General features: G+C 33.7%; 1 protein-coding gene across 1 annotated transcript; it reads right to left on the reverse strand.

Annotated features, from left to right (window-relative positions):
- Positions 1–10244: 10244 nt before the first annotated feature.
- LOC141637795 (arabinogalactan O-methyltransferase 2-like) lies at positions 10245–11894 on the reverse strand. Its single transcript, XM_074447213.1, has 2 exons — positions 11427–11894; positions 10245–10970 (listed from the first exon to the last, which is right to left on the reverse strand). The coding sequence occupies exons 1-2, from the start codon at positions 11776–11778 to the stop codon at positions 10465–10467; spliced, it is 858 nt and encodes a 285-aa protein (XP_074303314.1). The 5' UTR covers positions 11779–11894; the 3' UTR covers positions 10245–10464.
- Positions 11895–15647: the final 3753 nt, after the last annotated feature.

Here is a 15647-nt window from a genome sequence, read left to right on the forward strand (position 1 = left end):
AGAATCACAGAAGCGATAAAGATAAAGATAAACGATAAAGAAAGCAACACATATATTTAAGTTGTTGATTAACGAATACCCCGTCACAGTTGTTCGAAGCAGATTCAAGGCACAAATTCAACATATCTTAAGCTAATAGAGTATGATTTTTGGGGAAGACCATATCCTCTATCCCATTTTCGTGTTACATTTATATCTTACTACCATTATCTCCTGACACATAATCATCTATTGATATTTGCACAAGATTACTGCTTATGTGTTAAATTAAGAGATAATAAAACACAAAATAGAATATGAAAATGAGACATAGAATTCAAACTCCTTCCAGGACTTCCTCAAAATATTGCTTACCTTAGTTCATCTAATTTACAATTAATTAATTAAGATTAACTTCCTTTGGAATTTCAAATAACTTAATTAATAAGCTGACACTTGCCCCTGTTGATAATGGGAAAATTCGAAGTTTTCAGTTAAATTTTCGAATATTTTTTAAATTTCTTTTAAAATTACTTTTTCATCCCCGTTTAAATTTTTCACTTCTTACAGAGAATTTTAACTCCGCCCGTGTTTATACGTGAGATAGAAAAGACTAGAGTGTTAAAAAAAAAAAAAAAAAAAAAAAAAAAAAAAAAAAAAAAGATCATCGGCTTTAAGCATGTTGCCTCAACGTTAAAACACGAAAGGCATAGAAGAATGAGTGTTGCCAAGGAGTGAAGTGGACCGGTCGTGGCATGCCTACTGGGACCCCATCTGTTAAATGTTAATCTTTCTTCAATTCTCTGCATTTTTGGTTCTTTACCCTTCACATAACTCATAATCTCTGCTTCCTTTTTCATTTTCCTTCCTTTACATACAAGTCTTCAGAACTTATTATACCACTTATCCATCAATTGGACTCATGTATGTCCCTATTTGACCATTTTGCCACGTACACCCATGCCATATCCCATTGTTCGAGGAAAATGAGATGACGTTATTAGGTACGGAGTAATACTTATTCTCTGTATCACCTTCTCACAACAGTCTCACATGCAATATATAGAGGATCATTAAAATGATGGGATTACATTAGAGAATGTAAAAGGGCGGTATCGAGATTGGGTATCACCTGGTAGTGCCTTATCATTGTCATTCGGCCTGTCCTAGAAGTTACTCCCTCTATCTCGGTCAATAGTATCATCTATTTGAGTATTTGACAATTTTATGAGGAGAATTTTAAACAACGTCAACGGAAGGAGAGATAAAAAGTCTAAGACCAATATAATTTTAAAGCCCGCATATGATACAAGTTATGTCTTGTTCTTTTGGATTGAAAATCTTTAACGTAATCTAAAGTCTGAATTGATGTGATTATCTGAACTTATAGCAAATGACTTGATAAACTGAATTTTGCTGAAGTGTAAAGTAAAACCGAACTGAATTGAACTAAATTTATAGTAATATTTGACCTCCCTAGACCGAAATTATATAGATTGGGATTAAGTTAGAAAAACATGAGCTTGGTATATTAGAGGATCGCGACATGACCAAGCAAGATTCAAGGATGAGTGGCCTAATGAATAATGACCTATGTTGAATTGTAAATAGGTTTATTTGAAATCCGAGTCATTTTTTTACAATATGAGTGGACTATGATTTGAAATTAATTTGGTTTAAATCAATTTGCAATCAACACTTTATTAGACACGGATTGTCAATTTGAAAGACTAGAATGAAAATGACTATCTTGAAATTAACCATAATCTACAATAATAATTATACCAAAATACTCCGCAATAGGCAATTTTGTAACGATATTTATATAAAACTGTCTTATTTTATAAAAGAAACATTATGGTATGAACTATGAGATGATCTAAATTATTTTGAGTAATTGACCTAATTATCTTTATTCAAATTTATGTTTTGTGGATAATGATAGTATGAGAAAGGAAAAATGAGAAGATCTTGGGTAGTGATTGTTTAGTTGGGTATATGTATCAAGTTGATGTGATGTGTTTAGGCCATGATACAATGGTCACCCAATTTGTGAATTAATTATTAATTAGTCTCATTGTAAACTATCTATCTAAAGATGCAGATGTGTTAAATATATCACCACTTTCATAATAAGTTAAGCTTCAATATTCCACTTATTGTTTGTCTTATTATAAATATATTTGACCCGTATACAACTTTAAACAGATAATATCAGTTTAAATTGAGATTTTGTGATTGTGTAGTATCTTCATGTCTTAATTCGCCACCATTTAATGTTTGCCTATGTCTCCTTCTCTCTCACATAATTGGGTGGATTTAGTTATTTTTTCCAACCTATGTAATGACTAACTTATGCCTTTCTCTTTCACATAGAGCACATAGGCCACATAATTGAAAGCCTACCTTTTTTGTCTTTATTTTTAATTTTACTTAATAGTACTTGACTACTCGATTTTCGGTAAGACGGTATTACAAATTGAGAATTTGAGATATCATAAAACTACGTAATTTACATAAATATTTCTATAAAAATAGTCTAGTAACAATATCCAGCTCAATTTATACGATTAAAAGACATTACACATGCATACTTATATGAAATCGTTTTATACAAGTCTTGGTTTAACTTAATTGTCACGTCATTTTAGCAATTCTAAAAAAAAAGATTCACAAATTTGTATTAAATCATGTGATATGTCTGGTATAAATTATTGACATGATGCATGTTCATAATCGTTTATGGGTGGATGACACTTCTTTATTGCATCCTTAGGAGGAAATGAAAGTACGAGTACAACTTTATTTGCCAAGTCATTTGAGAAAAAAAAAACTTTAATTAGTAAACTTTAATTAATTATACGAGTACAACTCCATAGTTATCTAAATTTTGTATCCTAGGATTTGATTTTCTACGCTTGATAAGAAACAAATCGCAACTTAACCACAAATTTACAATAAATTGCTGTAAAATCGGCTCATATAAATATTGCGCGTTTTGTCCTAGTGAATATTGTATATTTGCTTTATTTTATGACGGAAAAATAAAGTAAATATAAACGATTAACTAAAGAGGAATGAGTGCAACACACCAATAGCTAAAAGCCAATGTTCACGTATCATTTGAAACCGTATTTCAACAGTTTCAACTAAATAGTGCATGCCATATACTTACATGCATGCCTCTAAATTAATTAAACAGATGCATGGACTTTTAATTAACGCATTGTAGATGGTTTTATTCAACGTCATTTTTTTATCATCCCATCATTTTCCTACCTTAATCAAGTAGCAAGTACAACTTTGTAAAAAAGAGAGTTTAAAAATTAGTTGTTCATAATGACAATTAAGTCCAATTGGCATGCTAATCCCTTTGATACCTTGTAGCTCTCTATCAATAGACTTCATATTAAAGCACATATATACAAGATATTGTTTAAAATAGTAATATCTGTTATGACCTTAAAACGGATCAAGTATAATAAATCAGATAAAAGTCGGGTGTTTATGCCAAGGAACGAATAAAATGTTTGTTCTATATATGCAAGTTAGGGCATATTTGACCATTTTTCATCTTAAAAAGGGATATTATTGGTGTCTTAAGAGACTAAGGTCATGTTCTTTTCGACTAAAAGAGTTTAATAGAACTGAAATAAATGAAGATAATTAAACTAAACTAAACTAAACTGAATGAAGCTGAACTCAACCGCATAGAACTCAAGTAAGAGTTAATTTGAATAGAGTTGAGCTGATCGTGAATTGAGCTGAAATGAAATAACTAAACTAAATTGAATGGAGTTTAGCCGAAATGAAATGAGCTGAAATTAAGTCAGAAAAAACAGAACCTCACATACTGATATTAAAGTTATAAAACATTACAAATACTTGTGAAACTCGACATTGTATAAGTTTGTTATAAAACGGATTCTTTGAAAAATCGCATTATACAAGACTAATTTATAAACATAGTTATACTCAGATCATTACTAGTAAGGAGCTGGTAATACGATTCATAAAGTATAAATAAACAAGTCGAAAAGAGGGGAGTAAAGGCGACAAAGCGATTAGCATGCCAGGTTATGTAGAGAGATTAGAGTGGGATTAGGTGATTTAGTATTAGCAGTTTAGCACGCATAAGCCCACAAGGGTTACATCATATAAATCATTATTTTATAGAAATAAACAAAACATTCTGATGTTAGGCCGGTATCTAACTTAATCAAAAGTGTTCATCTTTACATGTTGGCTTATATCTAACCTTTGTATTACGCATCATACGTTTTATTATGTTGGGAGGAGTAATTGTAATTATTAGAGTGCATAACAACTTGTTTATCGGATATTAGGTTGTCATTTTAGTTCGAAACCATTCTAGCTAGATTGTGTGTACTTGCGATGATAGAGCCAGAATTTGAAGTTAGACGGAAGAAAGTGATTATAATATTAGTGATTAAAAATTACGGATTTTCTAACATATGCTCTTAGTAAGTTAATTAGAGAAGTTTGTTGAAAATATTTCACTAATTATGGTAAATGTGAGTTTATACATCTATCTTTCATGATTTATTCTCAACAAACTTTCTATAATATTATAGTTTTTTTGGGTTTTTCTAACATGGACCCATGTTAGAAAAACCCTAAAACCTATAATATTATAATAAACAATAGACAATAGATGTCAGGTTCGAATTCCTCAAATACAGATAACACAAAAAGAAAAGAACTCGCATGTAACTTAAGAATTAGAAGGTCTCTCTTAGACACTGTCATTTTCAACTGAAGGCTTAGATGGGTCATATGTGACCCATTTATAGCCAAATGTGACCCGATTTAAATGGTCATATTTTACCATAAAAATGGTCACATAAGACCGTTTCAAGACTTTAGATGAAAGGAGCCGTCTTAAATAAGAATTAATGGTTAACAATATCTCACTCAAGTGCGACTTTTTGGTAAAACTAATTTAATATTAGCTGAATAGTTTGTCACAGTGATTATGACGTTGGTAAAATGAAGCATAGATGATAGCCAAACAGTTCGAATATCGACAAGTTGTTCCTCCTATAACGGATATCAATTTCGATTTCACTATGTTATACGTTACTGACTTCATCTTTGAGCTAATTAAATTAAACAAGATAATTTATTTAATAATCATTTCTTCATTTAAACTCGATCGAGTGATGACATCTTCTTTTAGGCATGACCAATGGCCGATACTACTTAGGGTACCCACAATCAATCAAGTCATAATGAAATATCTTAATTGATAGATATTGTCATTGTACAACAAGTTGAAAATATATACTCGTACAAAATGGAAAGAAAACTCTATACTAAATAATAAGTACGGAGTAATTCTTTTAAGTCAATTCAGAACGAAGGAAGTACTAATAGTATATGCATCTTTGGAATCATATGAACGAGATTTTGAATTATATACTCGTACATTACTTTTTTTTTTTTAAGGTAAAATAATGCATAGCTCATGTTAAATATTAGAAGCGGGTATAAACTATAAAGTCCGGAATTACAAGATGGGTAACCGCGACTTGAACTATTATGATTGCTATGAACCATTATTAGTTGTACAAATACAATGTTTAGCCATAACTTGAGCATTTCATGAAAGAGACGCCATTATTTGACGTACCTTTTCCCATAATGTTTTCCAAGCAACATTATTGATGTCCTCTACAATTAAGTTGAAGGTGAAAACCCCAGCTGCCGGCCGTATACACGCAAAATCATTTGGAAATTTTCAACTTGCGTCTTCAACTAGAACAATTTTGTTGTCATGATATTTTGACAAATTATACTAGTTATTCACTTATTCTTCATCTACGCGAATTTTAATGTAACATAACCATTTCGAAATATACCAGAAATTTCCTCCCTTTTTTGGTATATAACATCTAGTTTAGTTTGGATTTGAGCCAGGTAAAACCATTAGGACGGTAAAACTATATCTCACGCGCGAGTTTTAGTACTGCTGTATTCCCCAGACTCGAACCCAAGACATCCGATTAAATTAGAAGTTAGAACAACTTCTTACCAGTCGATCTAAGTATTTTCAGTAACTAGATCTTCCAAGGTACAACTTTTAAGCATTATTACTCGGTAAAAATGAGAAAACATAAAGGTGATTGTCACTTGTCTCAAGTCTGGAAACATAATCTCCATTTCGAATTACGTTAAGTACTGAAATCCTTAGACTTTACTCATCCAAAATTATTCTTAAAAGATTATTAAGGCTCTCTGCTTCAAGATTAGATTAACCCCACAGCATGTGAGTAACTATGATTTGACAAAACTCATTTTTTAAGGCTCCACATTTCCTTTACTTCCCTGTCCAATCAATTGCTGTCCTTTGTCTTTTTTCCGTTTATCGATGTTTATTTCATTTCGTAAATATCTTTACTTACATAAGTATGAAAATTATCAAATTCTGTTTCTTAACGTATTTATTAAGACGAATCAAACAATATCCCTCATGACAATATTTTGCGTTATACATTTAAAATTATTTTAAAAATTCTCTTCGTTTCCAAATAGTGTTCAAAAAGCAAAGAACAATAATTAACCGAATATATATGATAAGCAAGTTCATGTTGATATTTGTACTAACTTTATTCAACTTTGTGAGGTACTAGGATACAGTACTTTTTTGCGTGAGAAACACATTTTGACTAACATGCGATGACTGACTGACTCGCCCCGACCCATGACCCGAAGAGTGTGGCCCGATATATGAATTGACCCGTCCCAAATGACTTATTTCAGGCAAACCCTAATGCGAAATGATCTAAAACGACCTGGCCCGAAATGACTGACTCAAAATGATCCGATAATAATTTACCCAAAAATAACTCAACTCGAAGTGACCCTACTCTAATTTGACCCAAATGACCCATTTGTCGGGCCAGAGTACAAACTACTTCGTACAGAGTAGTATTATTTACAAAACTTCTGCCACGGGTCCTCAACTACTAGTTGAAAACTTTATCGATTTTTTAGACAAACGTGTATTATCTTATATAAATTATTAAAAAAGGGAGGATTCTAATGTAAAAGTCTCTCTCTAGTTTTCTCTCCCCATTCTCTCTAAAAAACAAAACCCTAAATCCTCCCCCTTTACTGTCGCCGTTTTCCTCCTTCCTCCCACCGCCACCCATCAACCCCCTACCATGTCGCCGGGGATGGGGTCTCTCAAGACCTTTCTCCGGCGACCCGTCTCCTCTCTTCCGATTAACCCTCCTCCCCTTTCTTACCCACACACGGTTCTGGATCGTACGGGTCGGCCCGTTCCTCTCGGTCTGCGTGGTGTATGTGGGCTGTTCGGGTCTTATCGGACGAGTTTGTTGAGGTGGTATGGCAGGGTGGTGCTTGGATCTGGCGGTGTTGTGGGTTGGTAGGGAGGCGGTGGCTTCCGTTTTTTTCTCCTGTGTTCCGCTTTGTTTCCTTTATGTTTTTGTTCAATTTTTGCTTTCGTTTTTGTTTCGTCTCTCTTTCTGAGGGCTCTGTCCCCGTCTATCGGTGGTGTCCTTCTTTCAATTTGAGAGCTTTCGTTTTCTGGTTCGTTTGCAGTCTTCTAATAAGTCAGCAGAAGATCAACGTTGTTATAGATCGTTATATGATTTTACATATTTTGCCCGATTCATGGCTACAATCAATCACGTCAGAAGAAATGGATACTCGTCAAGGAAGATTCGGAGACCCTCTTATGGATGAAAGCCTTTTGCGGCGAATCGATGATAGAGACTCTGTTGCAGTGTTTCATTCTTTGAACAAGAATTTATTTTCTATGGTTGTAATCGATTTGTATGCGATTGAGTTTGCCATATGTTGTAGATGTCGCATGACTTTTTATTAATGATAATGATCTTTTCTCAAATTATTAAAAAAGTGTTATTCCATGTTTTATGTGATTAGAAAAATATTAAGAGTATTAGACGGCCCAAAAACTTGGCATGAAATTGATTGTTGTTGTTAGTGGACTAGCTATGTTACTTGTTGACTCTTTGGTCCAAAACATGAAAATGTCCTTCGGAACATTGCTCAGCTCGAAATAATATCTTAAGTTGGGCTGTAAACTAGACGATTTGAACTTGAGCTCAGCTCGAAATTTTTAGCTTAAGCTCAGCTCGAAATTTTTAGCTCGAGCTCGGGCTCGTCTCAAAGCTCGTCGAGCCTAAAAAATTAAATCTCGAGTTCGAATCGAACTTGTTTTGTCTTTATATTATTCACTCTCTCACTTTTTGATTCTAATTAAATATGAATATCTTTAAATAACAAATAAAATTATAATATACTAAAAAGTATTATCTTATAATATATACTTATAAATTGCTAATAACAGGAGTATAATTTAAACTAAAATTAATATTAAAGTATAAAAATTATAAACTAAAATCAGTTTGGCCGAGCACGAGCCGAGCTTTGATCGAGCCGATTTTGCGGGCTGGTTAAGCCAGCTCAGATAATTTTCAGCCATAATCTTGAGTAAGGCAAAAATATCTCGTACCACATATTTTTTTTTTATCGTTTTAGCTTTTATACTAATTCACATGTCTTTAGTAAATGGGGTTAATAATGTCACACTAAAATATACTTTGTCTCTCACTTGCATGTACGAAAATATACATGATCATTTAATAAATGCTCTTACAAAACAATTGTTCAAAATATATCCAAAAACACATAAATTGTAATTCATGGGAAGTGTATAAATTATTAGTTGTTTGGTTGTTCCAATTCACATAAATTATTTAACTCCTTTAATCAAAGGTAGCGTAAGAATCTTGTTGTTAGTCGTCATACAAAAATGACTTTAAATTAATTTAAATAATCACAGATTCACAAACACAATCACTTCCTTAGGTGAGTAATTCAAGAAATAACTTAGGGGGCGTTTGGTTGGGGGGAATAAGGAAAGGGAAAGAGAATAAAAATGGTTGATTCCTTTTGTTGTTGTTTGTTTGACACAAAGAAAGGGTAACCCATACCCCTCCTTACCCCCAAAACCATTCTCATCCATACCCTTCCCCCCCTCGTGCAGTTCCCCATAACCCCATAACCCCTTCTTCCTCCTACTCCCTATTTCCACCACTCCCACCAACACCCACCACACCCTCCCACACCGTCAACCACTGCCACCTACACCCTACACCCACCACACCGACAACCACCACCAACAACGCCGACACAACCACCACCAGCGACGCCGCCTGTCAACGCTACCCCATATCCTCAACCACTAAACACAACACCAACACCTTCAATAATTCTCCCACCCCCACCAACCACCACCAACACCTTCCTTGGCCACACCACTGAAACCGCCCGACGCCGCCACACCGATCCGGTGTTTTAAGGGGTGGGGGGGGGATTCAAGAGGGTCATGGCGGATTTTTTAGAATAAATAAGGTATTTGGGGTCGGGATTGTGGTGTTTGTTGAAGGCGTGAGGCGCGGTGATTAGGTTCGCCGTGGGGTACCGTGAGGAAGATCGACGGCGCCGCTACTTGTGGTGGTGCCGGTGTAGCTAATGGTGGCAGGTGGTGGGTAATGGTGGTGGAGGTGGTGGATGTTGGCTTTTAATTCCCTTTCTCTCTAATTTTCAACCAAACACCCAACTATAATATGGGTGATCCCATTCATTTCCCTCTCTTACCCTTTCTTGATTTCATTCTCTTACCCTTTCCCGTACCAAACGCCCCCTTAATTAAATTAAATAAAACCTACCAATCAACCAAAAACGGAGGTGGCGGTGAGGTTGATATGTGAACCGTTTTACATAAAATAGAAAATTAAAGTTATAGACTAAATCATGATTAATGTTTGTAAGTTATCTTACTTTGGTAATTTAAGTTATCTTATACGGGTATTTTATTTGTGATTGTTTTTATTTGCCGAAAATCAGTATAATTAACCTATGATTTCACAATAACAATTACAATTATGCAAAACCGTCGTCTTATACAAAACATTTCTAAACTCTAGTGGTTAAAACTTTGGTGAAATTCCCAGGAGACCCATGGTTAAGCCTCCCCAAGAGCAAAATCTTGTGGAGTATTTTTGGCCTGAGTCCATGCCTAATAGACTTCGAGTCCGTTACCCTCGTGTGATTTATCTGGTATACGTGGTTTGCAGGCTATCACGTACACCCGCGGGTTTACCTAGTGCACACCAAAGATAGTGGCCGCGATTCCCTCGTTACAAAAAACAAAAAAAAAAAAAAAACAAAAAAAAAAGCCAATCCATAAGAAATCAAAAATCATCAATCATCATCATATATGTACAAACAAATACTTGAACATGTGAAATATCGTCTACAACATTTTCATCTTTAAACCCCGAAAATATATTCCCACCGTCCTATTTATCTATCTATTTACCTTTTATATTTTTTTACGAGAAATATTTAATCAAAGATAAACAAACAATTAGGACGGGGAGTAACTCGTATTACTTCCTATTATTATCGTTAGCAAAACGAGTTACCACCATGATTTTCACCTCCATGAGGAATTTCAAAGTGCCATAATCTTCCGGACCCTCCAACCAAATACTTAGAACACAAAAACTCCCTTGAAAAACTCTTCTCCACCTTCCTATCCGTATCATGCACGAACACATGCGTACTCCCCACGCCCGTCCTTCTACGTGCCATCACCGCGGCTGAGTATATCGCCGACATTCTCCCTGGAGCCTCCTTGAAATATCCCATAGGCGCGTCTATCATTATCACGTCCCATTCTCGTTCATACACTTCTTCCGGTAAATTATCTAATGCTAACCGGCACTTTTTGTTACCCTTTAGGTACGCGTTGCTAGGGAGACAGTCGGGTTCTGATCTGTAAGAAGAAAGTAGCTCGTCGGCCTCGTGGAGCTGCGTACGATACAACACCGTTTTTGCATGTAAGGAGGGTGCGATTTTGAGCACCTTTTCGACCCATTGTTCGTGTTCCTCTAGGAAGAGTGTAGTACCACCTAATTAAGGAAGAATATTTTCAATCAGTTCGTCTCTCTTGTGACGGGAAAATATGCTCAGATAAAAGAACATTCACAAATTTTTCGTCACAAATGAGAATGTGTGATTTTCATCAAAAATATTTCAGACAAAAATCAAATAATGGTAACATTTGTTCATAAAATATTTACATTTCTTCGTCACAAATGAGAATTTGTGATTTTTTTTACGTTAAGGGTTATAAATTTGACGTGTTAGTGTTACCCATCAAACATAATTGTGAATTCGGTTATTCTAATGTAAGACTGTTTTAGACAAAAATTGTTAGCAATTCCAATTTCTCAATCCAAATGGAGCATTATAGGCTCGTTTCTTTTTGTAATTTCCAAATTTAGTTATTTAGTAGAATTAAATTAAAATACGACGAGGGTAATAAAAATGACGTGGTATGACAAAAGTTGTAAAAGTTTCTCTACCTGGGTTAAATCCGGCCCACATAAGGGAATCGTACCCCAACCCGAATACTAGAAAGTTGCAAGGGGCACGGCTGCGTAACACGGTGTATGAGACATTAATTTGATCCAATGTTTGTTGCGGAGTCACCTTCGACGTGGCATAATGAAGGATCGCTTCTTGTTGAATTGATGCAGGGGATGATATATGAGCGACCTTTTTGTGGGTGGAGGAAAGGGTCATTAATTGCGATTGACCGTTTATATTTCCCGCCTTTAAAAAGGCGAGCATTAAGACGGCCCCGGTGACAAGACCGGCAAGTCCGAATTTAATTGCTGGACCAACATCGGTGTTTTGGCTGGGGTGGCTCTTCATATTTTCTACGTTTAATCGGACTTTGATTTAATTGTTGGTACGTATGAGTGTACGACTTTGTATAATGCCTAACTTTTGTCGGCTTTATACATTTTTATGGGTAATGGTTGAAGAAGAATTGTAGGATTAGTGATGAATTTGTAGATAGTTTCAACGATTGCGTGTCACATTTATATTGATTGAAAGTGAAAGAATGAGATGTTTTGTTTGTTAAAATAATTCAAAATTTTGGATGTGAATAGGCCGACTTAAATTATTTCCAAGATTTAATTAATAAAAAAATTACATTTGTATTATTTATTTAGGATTTTTATATTTCTTGTCTTGTTCTTGTACTTCCTCCGTTTTTATATGATGTACCCATTTGTTAAATATATGAGTAGAGTATTTTAATAAAATGAAAACATCATATGAGAATGAAGGAAGTATTTCTTTTCCCAAATCACCCACCCTGGCCTTCGACGTAGGTTGGGGGAACTAAAACTTAGCTAAATGTAAAGGGTAGTAGGAGTATTAGTTACCTCAAACTTTTAAAAAATGGTAAATAATATAATTTTTTTGCTACTTAAAAATTCTTAAATATGAGTAAGTATAAGAAAATGAAGAAATTCATTACCTAAAAATTTTAGTTTTGGAGTGGGAAGAGCATAGTGATCAATCAACCTATATTTATTTAAATTTTTCTACACGACGTATTCTACTAGTCTTTCATAGTCTCATGGTTTATAATTATATGATCAGATAACGATATCAGAAAATACTCGAGTATAAACTATTTTCGGACTCCTTTTAAATTTTAAGTCATTTTTGTAGACTTGTTAAATATTTATTTCACATAATTTGTATAAATGCATGATTGTATGAATTGACTTGATAAGATGTAGTAATTAATTGGAAAACGATAGGACCAAAAGAACAAAATTTTATGGTTGCTATCTCGCCATCTTTGTGAGAGAGGCACCAGGAAGATGATATGTTTGAGACATGAGACAGTTGTTGCTTTTAAATTAAAATTTAATTTTTTTTTTCGCAACTTGTTTTATAAATCTATTATGGAGTAACTATTTTGTTGAATATTTATGTATAGTTTTTATTACAATCGATGATGTATGATCCTTATCCATTTTGAGGTCGAACAATTAGCGTTCGATAAACGTAAATACATGATGCCATGTAAACAATTTTGCATAGGGACGGAGTTAAGCCCAGGTCGACAAGGTCATGGTCCAGGCGATCATTCGAACCTAACCTCGTCGATAATGACAAATAAATAACTTTATTTATACATCACCAATTAGTACATCTTCATTTCAATTACATTTAAGATTTTATTTGGGCCTTGTATTAATGGACAAATCAATACATGGACTCTTCTCTTACAATTTGAACCACATTTGACGTTTTTTCTGTCATGGGCCTGTTTAAATTATAAGTCTATGAAATTCCGCCACTTAATATATGGAATACCAGTATACCACTTTAAAGGGGTGTTTGGTAAACGGTGGATTGGAAAATTTTCAGCATATTCAAAGCGTTTAGCATGTTTGACTCACCAATCTACTATTTTGAGTGTTTGGTAAATGACATATTGAAAGAGTAGATTGGAGTTCAATCTACTGTTTTCCAATATGCTGCTCTACCCAGCATATTCACATTAGTAGCTTGTGAAATATGAATCCGTCAACAATCTATACATAGATAAAACAATCTATTAACTAAAATCTGCTAATTACCAAACACTTCTACTAAATCTGTTAATTGAAATATACTAGTCAAACCTATTAATCCAATCTGTCATTTATAATCTGCTTGACCAATCTGCTTCTGCTAATATCAGTCTGCTGATTACCAAACAGGGCCTAAATCCTCTAAGAAATCGGCGCCTCGTGGTCTGCCGTGTCTTTAAACTACGTTAGGCCTACGCTTGAATCTAAATTTTAATGTAAAATAAAAATAAAAAATGGGACATTAGGTCAAATTCTTGCACAAAAAAAAGATAAATATACGGAGTACTATTTTTCAAATCAATCAATCAATACTATATATTAATTCCAGAAACCAAGTGATTTCAATGTAATTAAATAAATTTATACAAATTAATTATACTATATAGTTTTTAATCATATGTGATGGACACGACCAAAGGACTTCAATGTAAATATTATATAGTTTTGGTTGAAGTATAAATTTAGAGAACAATATGATATGGTGATTTTCCTTAAATAACATGCCTCACTTATGGTATTAATTAGTATAAATATGTTAATTATTTAACATACACAATATAATATAATATAAGTATTTTATATTTTAGAAACTATTAAAAGCTAAATAAATCAATCTATATTTCCAAAAAATATAATATTCTATAATTCATTAGATTTATAATTTAATTAGTAAATAATAATAATTGCTCTTAAATAATATTCTAATCTAATATTTCAGTTTTATTTAAATATATATAACTCTAATACAACTTGATTATTACACAATGATGTGATAATAACCACCCATGTGAGGAGTAAAAACAACAATAATAGTAGCAACAGGGGTAGTGAAAGTCATACTAGCAGCAATTGGAGTAGTGAAATTAACAATAATAAATGCGGGAGTAGTGAAAGAAAAAATTATGACGGCGGGAGAAGTAAAAGTAATATAGTAGTCACAAAATAAGTAATGAAAGTCTTCACCAAAAAAAATAAAAATAAAAATAAAATAAGTAATGAAAGTAACAGTAGGAGCGACGGAGATAGTATGAAAAATTAACTAACACCTCTTCGGGTAAATTATCTAATGCTAACCGGCACTTTCTGTTGCCTTTTAGGTACGCGTTGCTAGGGAGGCAGTCAGGTTCTTCTCGGTAAGAAGAAAGTAGCTCGTCGGCCTCGTGGAGCTGCGTACGATACGACACCGTTTTTGCGTGTAAGGAGGGTGCGATTTTGAGCGCCTTTTGGACCCATTGTTCGTGTTCCTTTAGGAAGAATATTTTCAATCAATTGGTCTCTCTTGTGACGGAAAAATCTATATTTTGATGTAATTGTGGTACGTACAAAAGGGATATTAATTGCGATTGGCAATCTATACTTCCCACCTTAAAAAAGGCTTAAAACGGCCCCGGTAACAAGACGGGCGAGTCCGAATTTTATTGCTGGACCAACATCGTTGTTTTGGTTGGGGTGGCTCTTCATGTTTTGTATGTTTAATCGGATTTTGATGTAATTGTGGTACGTACGAGAGTGTACGACTTTGCATAATGCCTACTTTTGCCCGACTTTATACATTTTAATGAGTAATTATTGTAGACTTGTTGGAAAACTGGATTAGTGATAAAATTGAAGAAATTTTCAACGTTGGCATGCCACATTATTATTGATTGAAAGTGAAAGAAAGAGATGTTTTGGCAAAATAATTTAAAATTAATGATAGGACTAGGCCATGTACTTATTTGTATGATTTAATTGATAAAAAAATTTACAATTTGTTCACTTATTTATAACTTTTATATTTTTTGTCTTGTTATACGCTCTCCGTATACTCTGAGTATATACTATTCCCGGCCTCCTTTCAAGTCATTGTTTTACAATTACACTTGTACAAAATTCATTTTACACAATTTGAATAAATGTATGAATTGACTTGAAAGGATGTATTAATTGGAAAATGATGGAACCAAAAGAATAAAGTTATGGTCGTTATCTTGCCATCTTTGAGAAAGAGACACGAGGATGATATATTTGAGACATGCGACAGTCGTTGATATTAAATTGAAATTAAATTGTTTGATTTTATTTTCGCAACTTGTCTTCCTATAAATCTATCATAAAGTAACTATTTTATTGAATACAATGAATAATGCATCATCCTTATCC

This window comes from Silene latifolia, unplaced genomic scaffold (genome assembly GCF_048544455.1).
Source record: "Silene latifolia isolate original U9 population unplaced genomic scaffold, ASM4854445v1 scaffold_144, whole genome shotgun sequence".
NCBI classification, from domain to species: domain Eukaryota; kingdom Viridiplantae; phylum Streptophyta; class Magnoliopsida; order Caryophyllales; family Caryophyllaceae; genus Silene; species Silene latifolia.

Coding starts and splice junctions, on each gene's coding strand:
- LOC141637795 (XM_074447213.1), bottom strand. CDS start 11,778: ATGAAGAGCCACCCCAGCCAAAACACCGATGTTGGTCCAGCAATTAAA. Junction 10,971..11,426: donor GTGGGCCGGATTTAACCCAG/GTAGAGAAACTT, acceptor TTCCTTAATTAG/GTGGTACTACACTCTTCCTA.